This window comes from Ictidomys tridecemlineatus, chromosome 5 (assembly GCF_052094955.1).
Source record: "Ictidomys tridecemlineatus isolate mIctTri1 chromosome 5, mIctTri1.hap1, whole genome shotgun sequence".
Lineage (NCBI taxonomy): Eukaryota > Metazoa > Chordata > Mammalia > Rodentia > Sciuridae > Ictidomys > Ictidomys tridecemlineatus.
Genome location: NC_135481.1, coordinates 36,712,584 through 36,727,325, shown reverse-complemented (window position 1 = coordinate 36,727,325; position 14,742 = coordinate 36,712,584). Strand labels below are relative to the sequence as shown.

Below are 14,742 nucleotides of genomic sequence, written 5' to 3'. Positions count from 1 at the left end.
CATCTTTTGTTAAGAATCATTCTTTAAAGTATTCAATATATTTCTGAAGCACAGCACATCATTGTTTATATTCCAAGAGATATGTAAGCAAAAAAGAATGTAGAAAAAAATTGTAAATCAGAACCGTTGGAAAGAAATGGTTTACCCAAAGATGAAAGACTGCTGCAGAATCTTCAAATGGAAGAAATTTTTAATTAGCCTTTCTGAGGGTCACTGGCCCCCTTGAGGCTCTAAGGAAGGTAATGAATTATATTTCAGGAAAATGGACGTATGCAAATGTTCACATTCATCTTTACATATGATTCCTGGAGTTCACAGTCTCTACTCTGAAACCCATCCCTGGAACCAAGGTTAAGATGCTCTAAGCCTTGGAATATGCAATTTTACAGGACTGCACATATCATATATACAGAAAGCAAAAAAACTAATTTTCTAGATCCTGACAATATTATATACATGAAGATCTTCAATCACACTATGGGATGATTCCGACCCCAATTTCTACTTCTTCTTTCACCTCTAATAGGAGACTACTAACCTATTTTCTTTTTGTAAATACTGTACTTATTGAGGGTATTTTACATATTAAAATGCCATGATAGATTCTGGAAAAAGGAGATCGGGATATAGCATAATCAAAGAGAAGCTGGGAAAGTTGGAAAACTTGAGTCTGCAAAGGCTCAATCAGGCATTGAATTTAAAATATGCTAGCTATTCCTCTTCTGTAAAGGAATAGAGAAGGAATGCTTCAAGTAGAAAAAAGGAGGAACATGATTTAGGGCCAACAAGATATGCAACCTATTTATGGTACAGACAGACCACAAAGGAGAAGTTTAGCAATGAAAGTCTGATAGCAGGAAGAAAAAAAGAAAGGAGAAGAAAAGATGTAAGCTGAGTTTTCCCCAAGTATAGAAGTAGACTTTATAGCCAGCCAATAGTCTGATTTATTTTAGGCAAAACAAAAAGGGAGAAGGATAAGATTTCCCATACACTCATCAGGAGAGAGGTAAAAGGGGCAATGGCAAGGTGCATGTAGGGCAATCAAAAGATTATGAAGAATTATTGTTGTCAGCAAAGTTTCTTCCTCATACAGAGTATCAGAGGAAAGGCAAATTTTTACATCTATTAAACCCCATTGTTGAAATATAAATCTACTTCAGGCCTATCCAAGTAAAATAATGTAAGGCATGTTTGGTTCCAGTTATTCCCCAGAGGCAGGATGATAAGGAAAGAATTTTTTTTTTTCACTAGTGCTTCTGATGACCACTGGTATCTCCTCCTCCCTCCTATCACCCTAGTAACTCATTGTGGCTCTGTTGTTCATGTTGTTACCAAGAGTAATTAGTGACAGGCTAGAGATAATAAAGACAAGCAAGGAAAAAGCAGCACCTTGACTTGAATTGAGAACAGACAACTTGAGAGAAGGGACATATAGAAATGAGTAGCAGATTCTAGTATCCTGCTCCCAAATTTTCTATGTATCTAGGTTGCCTCCTAGTTCTCTTTACTGAAGAAAGCTGTAGAGACACTAAAAGCGTATCTGAGTAGAACAGAGTCTCTATCCTTTTTTCCCCAAAGGGCCTCTGGGTCACTGTCTTTGAGGAGCCTATCCAACGAGATAGAGGGATCCTGGAGGACAGAGGTGAAGAAAGAGCACAAACAGATCCTCCCTCCATGTTGGAAAGAGCAGATGCAACTGCATCCTGAATGATCATTCCTGGTCTTTCAACCTTCATCTTTCCTCTCATGCATCAGGTCCCTTATTCACCAATCCCTCCATCCCTCATGGTTTTGGTCCAGGCAGTTAGAAAGGTTTACTTACACCAAGGGGGCTTCTCAGAGCGCTGCCGAAGTTGCAGGGGAGGTGAATGAAGAGTACGGGGTGGGGAAAATGGGCTATCTGAGGCCTGGTTGCTGTGCATAGAGTCAAAGAGGGCTGCACAGGTGGAGGGGAGAGAGGGAAGAACAAAAGGCACATGAAGAATCCAAGAGCCAGAGGTTCTCAAAATTTAACTTACTATTCCTTGGACTGAGAATTAAAATATCCTAGGAACCCTTCACTTAAACCAGAATCATTTTTTTAAAAATCCTATATTATAAAATTTTCCAAATATATTTTTTAAAAGTAGTTGAGAGGCTAGCTCATTTAATACCCACTCATCTCCTAGATTTAACACTTTAGTCATTTTTGCTTATTTTCCTTATTCTTTTGCTATTTCTTCATGTTAGTGTTCTTTAAATACATGATAGATATTATGAAACATTTTATATCTGAATATTTCAATATGAGTCTTTAAAATATAAGGAATTATTCATATGTAACCCAACACCATTAATAATGTGAACAAAATTAAAAATAATTCCCCTAATGCCATCCAAAGCCCAGTCCCTATTCAAATTTTCCCACATTTCCAAAATGTCTTTTCATAGCAGGAACATAGAAAACATGAATTATGCATTGATTTTCTTTTTTCCTTTAAAATCTCTATTTAAAATTTTTTAAATTTGGGCTGGGGTTGTAGCTCATGGTAGAATACTTGCCTCACATGTATGAGGCACTGGGTTCAATCCTCAGCATCATATAAAAATAAATAAATAAAATAAAGATATTGTGTCCATCTACAACTAAAAAAGTATTTAAAAATTCTTTTTTTTTAAATTTTAATATTTATTTTTTAGTTATTGGCAGACACAACATCTTTGTTTGTATGTGGTGCTGAGGATCGAACCCAGGCTGCACGCATGCCAGGTGAGCACGCTACCGCTTGAGCCACATCCCCAGCCCCATTAAAAAATTCTTTTTAATTTATTTTTTGTTTTTATTTTTTTGGTACTGAAGATTTAACCCAGGGGAATTTACCACTGAGATATAACCCCAGTCCTTTTAATTTTTTAAGACAGGATCTTACTTGAGTTTCTGAGAGTCTCACTAAATTGCTGAGGCTGGCCTCAAACTTGCAATCCTCTACCTCAGCCTCCTGGGTCACAGGATTACAGGTGTGCACCATCATGCCCAGCTAAAATCTCTTTTAGTCTCAAATAGTTCAACTTTCCTTTATAACTTTTTGAAAAAAACAGGACAGTTATATTGCAGAGTGTCATATCCTATGTCCTGAACTTACCTGATTACTCATAAAATCATTTAACTTATTTAATTAATCCTTGTATTTTCTATAAACTGGAAGTTAGACATAAAGGACCTACTTAGATGATTTAGGTTAAATACTTTTGTTAAGAACACATTAAGAGGGCTGGGGTTGTGGCTCAGCGCTAGAGTGCTGAGCTACAACTGTACAGTTTAGATAATTCCCTTCTTGTTTTCTATTTAGAATTTGCTTGTTGATCTATTCCTTGTTGATTTAGTTTTTTTAAAATGTGTTTTCAGTTATACATGGACACAATATCTTTAGTTTGTTTATTTATTTTTATGTGGTGCTGAGGATTGAACCCAGGGCCTCACATGTGCAAGGCAAGCGCTCTGCCACTGAGCCACACTGACTTAGATTATATATTGTGAAACATTTTTAGGTTCATAAGTCAAAGCTATATAAAGGCACATGTAGAACAGTTGTAATTCCTTCACACCTTTCAGACTCATTCCCTGTTGTCACATCTAAAGGTAACCACTTTTATTAGTTGGTTTTTTTTTATACTTACAGCATTTTTTATAAATACATTTTTTCTTTATTCTTCTTTTTACTTACAAAATCAGTAGCATACTATTAACACTATTCTGTACCTTTATTTTTCACTTAAAATATATCTTGGCCATTAATTCATATCAGATAATATAGATTTTCCTCATTAGTTTGAACAGGTAAGTAGTATTCAATGGAGTGGATGGAACAATTTTTTCAACCACCCTTGTACTGAAGAACTTCAGGCTTGTTTCCAACATTCAACACTATAAATAATGCCATAATAAATAACTTCATATAAGTAATATTTCAACCTTGTACAAGACTAGTTTCAGAATAGATTTCAGTTAATTTCTAAAAGTAGATTATTAGATCAACTATATTTTTACAATTTTTACCTATATAAAGATTATATCAAGCTAGGATTATGACTCAGTGGTAGAGCATTTGCCTAGCATGTGTGAGGCACTGGGTTCGATCCTCAACACCACATTAAAATAATAATAAAAAAAAGCTATTGTGTCCATCTGCAATTAAAAAAAATCTTTAAAAAAGAAGATTATATCATTCTCAAGAGGCTGAGGCAGGAAGATTACATGTTGAGGGCAGCCTCAGCAACTAAGCAAGGTCCCATATCAAAATTAAAAATAAAATAAAAAGGGCTGGGGATATAGCTCGGTGGGTAAAATAACCCTGAGTTCAATCCCCAACAAAAACAACAACAACAAAAAAAAACAGATAATACACTATCATTTTATACTTCCACCAACAATGTGTGGAATTTATTGTTTCACAAGATTTTCTAAGTGAGTATATATGGCATTTTTCCCAATCTGATGGGTGAGAAATAATATCTCCATGTAGTTTAATTTGCACATTGCTTATGACCAAGGTTGAGCATAATTTTGCATGCACAAGGGTCATCTGCATTTCTTTCTGTTTATACTGTCCATTTTTTAAAATCACATTTTTGAGGGCTATTAATATACCTCAGTGGGAGAGCACTTGCCTAGCATATACAAGGCCCTAGGTTTGATCCCCAGACCACAGAAGGAAAAAAAGGAAAAAAGAAAAGAAAATCACATTTTTGTCTTTGCTTCTTAAAATATAAGAGTTCTTTGTATTTGAGATGATTAATCCTATACTATATAGGATTTGAATATGGTAATTTGAATACAGATAAATGTTTCCCAGAGGTCCATGGGTTAGTCTTGGTCCCTAGGGTGGTTCTACTGAGAGACACTGTGAATCTTTAGGAGATGGGGCCTAGTGGGAGTTCCTTAGATCACTGAGCAATATATCCTTGAATGGGATTATAGGTTCCTGGTCTCTTTTGTTTTCCCCTGTTTTGTTTGTTTGCTTCCTGGTTCATGAGGCAAGTGGTTGGCCCTGCCACATGTTTCCTGCCATTGCCACTTGGTACCTTCTCCCCAGAGGCCCAAAGCAATGGGTCTGCCTAATTTCAAACTGGAACCTTCAGAACTATGAACTACATAAACCTTTTCTTTTATAAGTTAATTACCTTAGGTACTTAGTTATAGGAATGAAAGACAGGATGATATAATATATAGAATTGCAAATATTTTTTCTTTGCTTATGATGTTGCTAGCAGTTTAAAAAATTAAAAAATATTTTTTTAGTTGTAGAAGGACACTATGTATATATAAAACATTTATTTTTTTAGTTGTATTTGGACACAATACCTTTATTTTATCATTTAGATATTTTTATTAATTGTTGATGGATCTTTATTTATTTATATGTGGTACTGAGAATTGAACCCAGTGCCTCACAACCCCAGCCCTTATTTATTTATTTTTATGTGGTGCTGAGGATTGAACCCAGGGCCTCGCACATGCTAGCAAGCACTCTACCGCTGAGCCACAACTCCAGCCCAATACCTATATTTTATTTATTTATTTTTAATGTGGTGCTGAGGATCGAACCTAGTACCTCAAACATGCTAGGCAAGAACTCTACCACTGAGCTACAACCCCAGCCCTTAAAATGTTTATATTACTTAATTTATCAGTATTTTCCTATTTCTTCCTAAATATGACTTTGAGTCATGAATTAGGCTTTTCTTCAGATTTAAGGAAATTTACTATCACCACCCTGCTTATTTATTTATTTATTTAGGTATCATAATGAACTCAGGGAGGCTTCACCACTGAACTACATCTCTAGGTCTTTTAAAAAAATTTTATTTTATTATTTTTAAAATTTTGAGACATGGTGTTGCTAAGTCACGTAGGCTCTGCCAAGGTTAGCATTAAACTTGTGATCCTCCTGCCTCAGCCACCTGAGTTGCTGGGATTACGGGTATATACCACCAGTCTAGCAGTTCCAGTATTTTAAAAAATTAATTAATTTATTTATTCTAATTAGGTATATATGACAACAGAATACATTTTGATTCATTGTACACAATTGCAGCACAATTTTTCATTTCTCTGGTTGTACACAATGTACAGTATCACCATATGTGCAGTCATACATGTACTTAGAGTAATGATGTCCATCTCATTCCACGATCTTTCAGTATTTTTTTTATTGAGGTAATTCACATAACACATAAAGTTAACCATATTAAAGTGTATTTTTTTTTGCAGGGGGTACCAGGGGATTGAACTCAAGGGCACTCAACCACTGAGCCATATCCCCAGCTCTATTTTGTATTTTATTTAGAGACAGGATCTTGCTGAGTTGTTTAGCACCTCACTGTTGCTGAGGCTGGCTTTGAACTCGTGATCTTCCTGCCTCACTCAGCCTCCAGAGCTGCTGGGATTACAGGTGTGCCCCACTGCGCATAGCATTAAAGTGTATAATTATGTAGCATTTAATATATTCAGTGTTGTTCAATCACCTCTATTTAGTTCTAAAACATTTTCATTATCGCCAAAGAAAAATTCTGTATCCATCTTACCCCCAACTTTGGATTCCATCAATCTGCTTTCTGCCTCTATGGATTTTCTTATTCTGAATATTCCAAATAAATGAACTCATACAATGTGTGACTTTTTATGTTGTGTCTTGCAGTTAAACTTAGGGTCTCTTTAACACTGTGCTACATCCCTAACTCTTCTTCTTCTTCTTTTTTTTTTTTTTTTTTAATATTTAAGCCTAGCCTCAAACTTGTGAGCCTCTTCAGTCTCCTGAAGAACAGTGATTACAGTAAAGTGCCAGCATGCTCAGATGAGTACTGCCTTTTTTTTAATATTTATTTTTTAATGGTGGTTAGACACAATACCTTTACTTTATCTATTTATTTTTATGTGGTACTGAGGATCGAACCCAGGGCCTTGCTACGTGAGTGCTCTACCAATGAGCCACAACCCCAGCCCCAAGTACTGCCTTCTTAATAACATAATAAATAATGTCTTTATCATGAACATGGGATCTTTATCCATTAATTTATTTAGGTTTTGTAGTTTTCATTGCACATATCTTTCAACTACCTTGTTAAGTTTTCCCCCAAGTATCTTAATCTTTGGAAGCTATTATAAACACAATTTTTTTCTTTTTTTTGAGCAGTGGAGATTGAATTCAGAGGAGCTTTACCACTAAACTATAACCCCAGCCTGTTTTATTTTTTATTTTGAGATAGAATCTTGCTTGCTTAGACCTTGCTAAATTGATGAGGCTGATCTCAAATCTGCCTCAACCTCCAAGTTACTGGAATTATAGGTGTGTACCACCATGCCCGGCCACAATTGTTTTCTTAATTTCCATTCTGGATTGTTCATTGCTGGTGTATAGAGACACAACTGACTTTTGTGAGCCAGTCTGAACCTCTGCAGAATTTATTTATTAGATCTAGGGATCTTTTTTCAAAGTTTCTTTATGACTTTCTATATATAGGACAACTGTGGATATAGAAAATTTTATTTCTTATTTTCCAATCTAGATGTCCGCTCCTTTCCATCTTTGGTTGCCCAGAACATCCAGTATTACTATTGAATAGCAATGGTAAAAATAGGACTCTTTTTTCTTATTCCTGATCTTAGGGGGAAAGTTTTCAATCTTTCAACACTGAGCATGATTTGTGTTATGGATGTTCATGAATGCACTTTACATGTTGAGGAAGTTCAAACTGTTCCTAGTTTGCTGAGAATTTTTGTCATGAAAAGGTATTGAATTTTGTCAAATATTTTTATGTGTCAACTGAGATGACAGTGTCCCCCACCTCATTCCATTAATGTTCATTGTCTGGTTTTCTTATGGCTAATCACCTTCTCCTGAGACAACTCTCACTTCCCCATGGCATATAATTCTTTTAATGTAGTGTTGCATTCACTTTGTTACATTTTGTTCAGGATTTAGCCCTCTATATTCATAAGGGGCATTCGTCTGTTGTTTTCTTTTTCCATGGTATCTATGGTTTGTGATATCAGGTTAATGATAACCTTACAGAATGAGTTAGAAAATGTTTCCTTCTTTTCTTTTCTTTTTTTTTTGAAGAGCATGAGAAGGAGTGGGGTTAATTCTTCTTTAAATATTTGGGAGAATTTATCAGTAAAATAATCTGGTTCTGGATTTTTTTCCTTGTTGGAAGGTTTTTGTTACTCATTCAGTCTTTTCCCTTGTTATAAAAATGCTCAGATTTTCTATTTCTTCTTAAGTTGATTTTGTAGTTTGCAAGTTTCTAGGAGTTTGTCCATTTTATCTAGGTTACCTAATTTAGGAGCACAAAATTGTTCACAGAACTCTCTTATCATCCTTTTAATTTCTGCAAGGGCAACAGGAATGTCCCCACTTTGACTCCTGATTTTATTTTTTTCCTTGTCAGCTTAAAAATGTTCTAATCTGCCAGGCCTTGTGGGGCATGCCTGTAATCTCAGTGGCCCAGGAGGCTGAGAGGCAAGAGGATTGCAAGTTCAAAGCCAGCCTCAGCAAAAGAGAGGCACTAAACAACTCAGAGAGACCCTGTCTCTAAATAAAATTCAAAATAGGGCTGGGGATGTGGTTCAGTGGTCAAGTGCCCCTGAGTTCAATCCCTGGTACCTCCCCCTGCCCCAATAAAGTTCTTTTAGCTCCTGATTTTAGATATTTCAATATTCTTTCTCTTTTTCTTGGTTTACCTAAAGGTTTACCAATTTTGTTGTTCTTTTCAAAGAACTAACTTTTGGTTTTTGTTGATTCTTCCTATTGTTTTTCTAGTCTTTATTTCCTTTACCCTCATTCTAACTTTTATTACTTCCTTCCCTTTGCTAGCTTTATGTTTAGTTTACTATTTTGCTAGTTCTATAAGGTACATATTAGGTGACTGACTAAATATCTCCCTTCATTTTTAGTGTAGGTGTACACAACTATAATTTTCTTTTTGAGCACTGATTTTGCTGCATCTCATAAATTCTGGTATTTATTTTCATTTTCATTCATCTCAAAGCATATTCTAATTCCCCTTGTGAAGAATATGTTGTTTATCATCCAGGCACAGTGGTGCATACCTGTAATTCCAGCAATTTAGGAGGTTGAGGTAGGAAGATTCCAAGTTTAAGGCTAGTCTTGGCAACTTAGCAAGACTTTGTCTCAAAATAAAAATTTTAAAAAGGGGGCTGGGGATATGGCTCAAGTAGTAGCGCACTCGCCTGGCATGCATGAGGCACTGGTTCTATCCTCAGCACCACATGAAAATAAAATAAAGATATTGTGTCCACCTAAAGCTAAAAAATAAATATTTTTAAAAAATTTTAAAAGGTTGGGGATATAGTTTAGTGGTAGAATAAATCTGCATTCAATTCCCAATACCACACACACCCAAAAAGAACATATTGTTCAATTTCCATAGGTTTTGTGAATTTCCCAGTTTTTCTTTTGTTATTGATTTCTAGCATTGTTCCAATGTAGATGAAGAACATATTTTATATGATTTCAATCTTTTAAATATTGAGACTTGTTTTGTGGCCTAACATATGATCTATCCTAGATAATATTCCATGTGCACTTGAAAAGAATCTATTGCTCTTGTTGGGTGGAATATTCTGTTTATCTATTATGTCTAGTAAGTTTTATAGGGTTGTTCAAATCCTTTTTCTTTCTTTTTTTTAAAAATATTTATTTATTTACTTATTTTTTTTTTTTTTACAAATCCGTTTTCTTACTTATTTCCTGTGTAGATGTTCTGCCCATTATTAAAAATGGGGTATTGAAATCTCAACTATTATTTTAGAATTCTCCCTTCATTTTGATCAATGTTTGCTTTATATGTTTTGGGTGCTATTGTTTGGTATGCATTTTATAATTGTTATATCTTCTCGATAAGTTATCTTTTTAATATATAATGACCTTCTTTGTTTCTTGTAACTATTTTTTACCTAAAACCTATGTCTAATATTAGTAGGGTTACTCAAACTCTTTTTTTGGTTACTATTTTCATGAACTATCTTTTTCTATCCTTTCAACTTATTTGTGTCTTTGGATCTAACATGAGTCTCTTGTAGACAGTATATAGTTGAGTCATGTTTTAAAAACTCCATTCTGACACTCTGCCTCTTGATTGAAGAGTTTAATTCATTTATATTTAAAGCAATTATTGATAAGAAATTGCTTATTTCTGCAATTTTGATATTTCTGTATGTTACATACTTATTTTGTTCCTCGTTTCCTCATTTCCTCCATTACTGCCATCTTCTTGTTTAATTGGTTTTATGTAGTGTATCATTTTGATTCCCCTCTTTTTTTGGCATATATTTTAAGGTGTTTTCTTAGTAGTAACCATGGAGATTACAATTAACATAGAAAATATAACAATGTAGTTTCAAATGATAGCAATTTAGCTTCAGTAACATAAAACCTCTACTGCTATAAAGTTCCGTCTTCACCATATATTGTTTTTACCACAGATTACATCTGTGTGCAAGTGTGTGAATTAATATAGACATAGTGATTCTTTTAAACATTTGTATGTTAAATCATATATGTAATAAAAAAGAGTTACAAAACAAAATATAATAATGCTGGCTTTTACATTTACCAATGTAGTAATTTTTGTTTTCTTGTGCTGGAAACTGAACCCAAGACCTCAACACACATGAAGTAAGTGCTCTCACACCAAGCTACATCCACAGCCCAGGTTACCTCTCTCTTGAATCAGCATTTTACTACTTCCTGCAAAATTTTGTTATTTTCCAGAGTATAAATTTGATTTTAATTTTGGTCAAATGGCTAGTTAGCCCTAGTCTACTTATTTAAAAAAGACTCTCTTTTACCAAGTATTTTGAATGCTAATATTATCTATTTCTAGATTTTCTATTTTGTTTCCTTGGTTTCACTGTTTATTTTTGTTATCAATCACACTGTTTTTATTATATACATTTTATAGAATTTTTTTAGGGGTACCAGGGATTGAACTCAGGGGCACTCAACCACTGAGCCACATCCCTAGCCCATTTTGTATTTTATTTAGAGACAGGGCCTCACTGAATTGCTTAGTGCCTTGCCATTGCTGAGGTTGGCTTTGAACTCATGAACCTCCTGTCTCAGCTTCCCAAGCCATTGGGATCAGAGAATACTTTTTAAATGTGGTAAAGCTAGTATCCTTTTATTATTCTTCAAGGTTTTCTTTGCTATCCTTGCCTGTGTGTGTGTGTGTGTGTGTGTGTGTGTGTGTGTGTGTGTATACTGGGGACTGAACTCAAGGGGTCCTTTGCCACTGAGCTACATCCCAATTCCTTTTTTTTTTTCATTTTATTTTGAAACAGGATCCACTAAGTTGCCTAGTGACTCATTAAATTGCTGAGGTTGGCCTCAAACTTATGATTCTCCTACCTCTGCCTCCTGAGTTGCTGGAATTATAGGTGTGCGCCACCATACCTTGCCACTTATTTGTTTGTCTTTTTAAAAAATATTTATTTATTTTAGTTATAGGTTGATACTACATTTTATTTTAATATTTATTTTTTAGTTATAGGTGAATACAATGTCTTTATTTTATATGTATGTGGTGCTGAGGATCGAACCCAGTGCCTCACGCATGCTAGTGAGCACTCTACCTCTGAGCCACAATTTCAGCCCATTTATTTTATTTTTATTTGGTGCTGAGAATTGAACCCAGTGCCTCATGCATGCTAGGCAAGCGCTCTACCTCTGAGCCATACCCCCAGCCCTCATTTACTTGTTTTCCAAAGAGAATTTAAGAATTGATTTATGTTTTTTTTTAAAATAGTTTTAGTTGTAAATGGACATAATATCTTTATTTTTTTTTGTGGTGCTGAGGAATCGAATCCAGTGCCATGCACCTGCTAGGCAAGAACTCTATCACTGAGCCACAACCCCAGTCCTTAATTTGTGATTTTTTTTTAATATTTATTTTTTAGTTGGACACAATATCTTTATTTATTTATTTTTATGTGGTGCTGAGGATCGAACCCAGGGCCTCGCACATGCTATGTGAGTGTTCTACCGCCTAGCCACAACCCCAGCCCTTGATTTGTGTTTTTAATTGGACTCATTAAACATAGAAATTAACTTAGGAAGGAGTAATATTTCTGTGATGTTTAGTTGGCCTATATGATTATACATATTTTCAAGTCTACTTTTGTGTCTTTATGGAGTACCTGTTTTTAATTTATTACTTTCAGGTCTTCTAGGAATCATGGGAATGGAAGTAGAGACAGGGGTATAAAATAAGAGTACTCTCCATACCTGCAGATGCCTGTGCCTGGGCATCTGTATGGCGTTGGCAGACTCTACTTAAGAATTCACTCACTTGACGCAAAGAAAGGGCATTATGCAGTGTTTCCAGTGGGTAAATGGTAGGTACCATGGAGCACCCTTCAAATCCTGTTGGAAAAAAGATGAGGAAAGTCAATGTTATTCTTATCAGGTAGAACCAAATTAAATTGGCCAAGGAAGCATGGACAGTCCCTGAGAGCCATCAGGAGAGTCCGTGGCTTTTAGAATGTAGGGTATCCAAGATTCCCAGGAAAGGGAACTCTTTAGAGCCCCTAGGGAAAGTCTATTTTTCTCACCTCCAGATTTCCTAAAAATTCTATCTATTAAAGCTTCCAGGTGAATCAAGTCACCTCTGATCCTATCTATGGATAGCCTGCAATGTCCCCTGGAAAAATCAATAGAAGCCCAGTAGGGTAAGCACTAACATTGCTCTTGCAATTTCTAGGGAAATAAAACAAGGATCCACAGGTAAGGAATGAAACTGTAGATCTAACATGAGGCAGGGAGATCATGGAGCTGGGAAGAAACAGCAGATTTCAGGTATCATGAACAAGAAAACCAGATTAAGGAGGAAGGCATGAAATCTGAGGGAGGCAGGGTTCATGCAAATTTAGGATATGGGTAGAAAGGCTAGAATACTTGGATGCAAACTGGAGGGCATGCAATACACATGAAGCTCAGCCAAGGAAAACCACATGCATGAACGGGTGGGGGATGGAAGTTCTTTCTTGGTCATTTCCATCACATCGAAGCTTTTCCCATCTGCTCTATTAGAAGATCCTAGATTTGTTTGGATCTGTATATTCCATCAATAAATGAGGAAAACTCCTAGAAAAAGGAGTCTACACTACAACTATGCTTTAAACCCAACAATTCTAATATAGGTCTACTAGTCTGGGTAGGATCAAAGGTAAACCTAAATGTGTAACCCTACTTCCAGGGACTACTGATAGAAACAATGTTCCCATTGAAGGATCAAGAAACATGCATTCCAACCACTTTTTCAGTACCTAGTCTTTCCAATGCCTTTTCTACATCTCCTTAAAAGGACAAAGGGTAGGCAGGGCAGCAATATCTATGCAGACTTGGCCTCCTGTTCACCAACAACTAAAACCTATAATTCAAAATGATCATATCTGATCATTTTCTAACCTTTGGACTTTGTTTACCTTAAGAATTTAATTGAGGCCTCTGTGCCTTTGTTTCCCCATAACCTAGTGGCAGGGGTGCACAGAGGAGTTTCTAGCTCCTCGGGGTGGTTAGAAAAACCTCTGGTTTTGAAACTGGGTGTAGTAGAGGTTAGAAAGATAAGAAAAGATTCTAGGGCAAGAGATTACACCTCTACTGAACAGATTAGGGAATGGGAAACATTAGCGGGCAGTGACAAAGGAGAATAGGAAGGGGATGAGCAGCCAATGCTACAGCTACCAGGCAGTCTGGCTCCAATCCCATCCAAGCAACTAAATGCAAGTCACATAACTTTGGGAAAACAGGATAAAGGACTAAATGGGCTCTCCTGCCAGAAGTGCAATAAGCAAAGCAATCAGTCCCAGCCAGGGTAGTGGCAGCAGCCAGCCTGTGGCAGGGGGTACCGTAGAGGCACTCGGGGTCATCCTGGCCTGAGCGCAGCCAGTTCCGGAAGAGGCGCAGGTGGTAGGAGCACTGGTGCAGGTGATGCGCCAGCGTGGCATCCAAGGAGACTGGCCGGCCCCCTGGGCAGTCAGAGGAAAAACTGCGCAGCAACCGGACCACAGGGTGCTGGTCATCTAGCAGTTCTGGAGGGGGTAGGGGAACCATGGTAGGAAGCACAAAGATAAAGAAAGAGGGAGAGACAATGAGGGGGGCACTGACTGGCACAAGGATTACTGGGAGATGAGGGCCACTCGATCCAAGGTAAGCTAAGAGAGAAGCAGAGATGGTCAGAGACATTGGGCATCTCTTGCAGCAAAGAAGAATGCTGACATCACACAGTGAGACTAAAAGAAAGGACAAATGAGACCTTATCATACAAGGTCCTCCCTTTCCTTCTTGAGCATAATTCAGTCAGTACTTCTAGAGAGCAGTCACATCATTCTGGATAGAGTAAGCTGGAAATTTTGTCACTGGTAGCTTTGAGTAGGGCTTCAGTGTCCCTGGTCATTCTTGGGAAAACTCTAATTAGGGCCCACTTCTCAGACAAATGGATTAATGAGGTTGGGATAGAGATGGAATGATTCAAAGTCACTCAGAGAAGGGGGTCAAGAATTCTATTAAGTATCAAGCTACACCTAAAGCTAAAAATTCTCCTGAAGGCTCAGGTCAGGCTCTCTGGACCAGATTCTAAGATAGATGTAGACAGGGCTGGCACTACGAAGATGGCACAAAAGACTAGTAGGAAACCAGATGTAGGACTCCTTTAAAACAGTGCATGTAAAAAATTAAATCTGTT

The 14,742-nt window shown here is 36.5% G+C and overlaps 1 protein-coding gene across 20 annotated transcripts in view; it reads right to left on the bottom strand.

Moving 5' to 3' along the window:
- Ppip5k1 (diphosphoinositol pentakisphosphate kinase 1) overlaps positions 1–14,742 on the bottom strand; it is a 43,093-nt gene that overhangs the window by 2,222 nt on the left and 26,129 nt on the right. For 10 of the 20 annotated variants that reach the window (XM_078049707.1, XM_078049708.1, XM_078049711.1 and 7 more), the window contains 2 exons: positions 12,285–12,422; positions 1,823–1,936 (listed from right to left, as the gene is read on the bottom strand). In XM_078049707.1, coding sequence (XP_077905833.1) covers positions 1,823–1,936; positions 12,285–12,422 — 252 coding nt within the window. Of the gene's footprint in view, positions 1–1,822; positions 1,937–12,284; positions 12,423–13,906; positions 14,090–14,742 lie in introns of all 20 variants that reach the window. The other 10 variants (XM_040274209.2, XM_078049704.1, XM_078049706.1 and 7 more) reach the window with 3 other exon arrangements.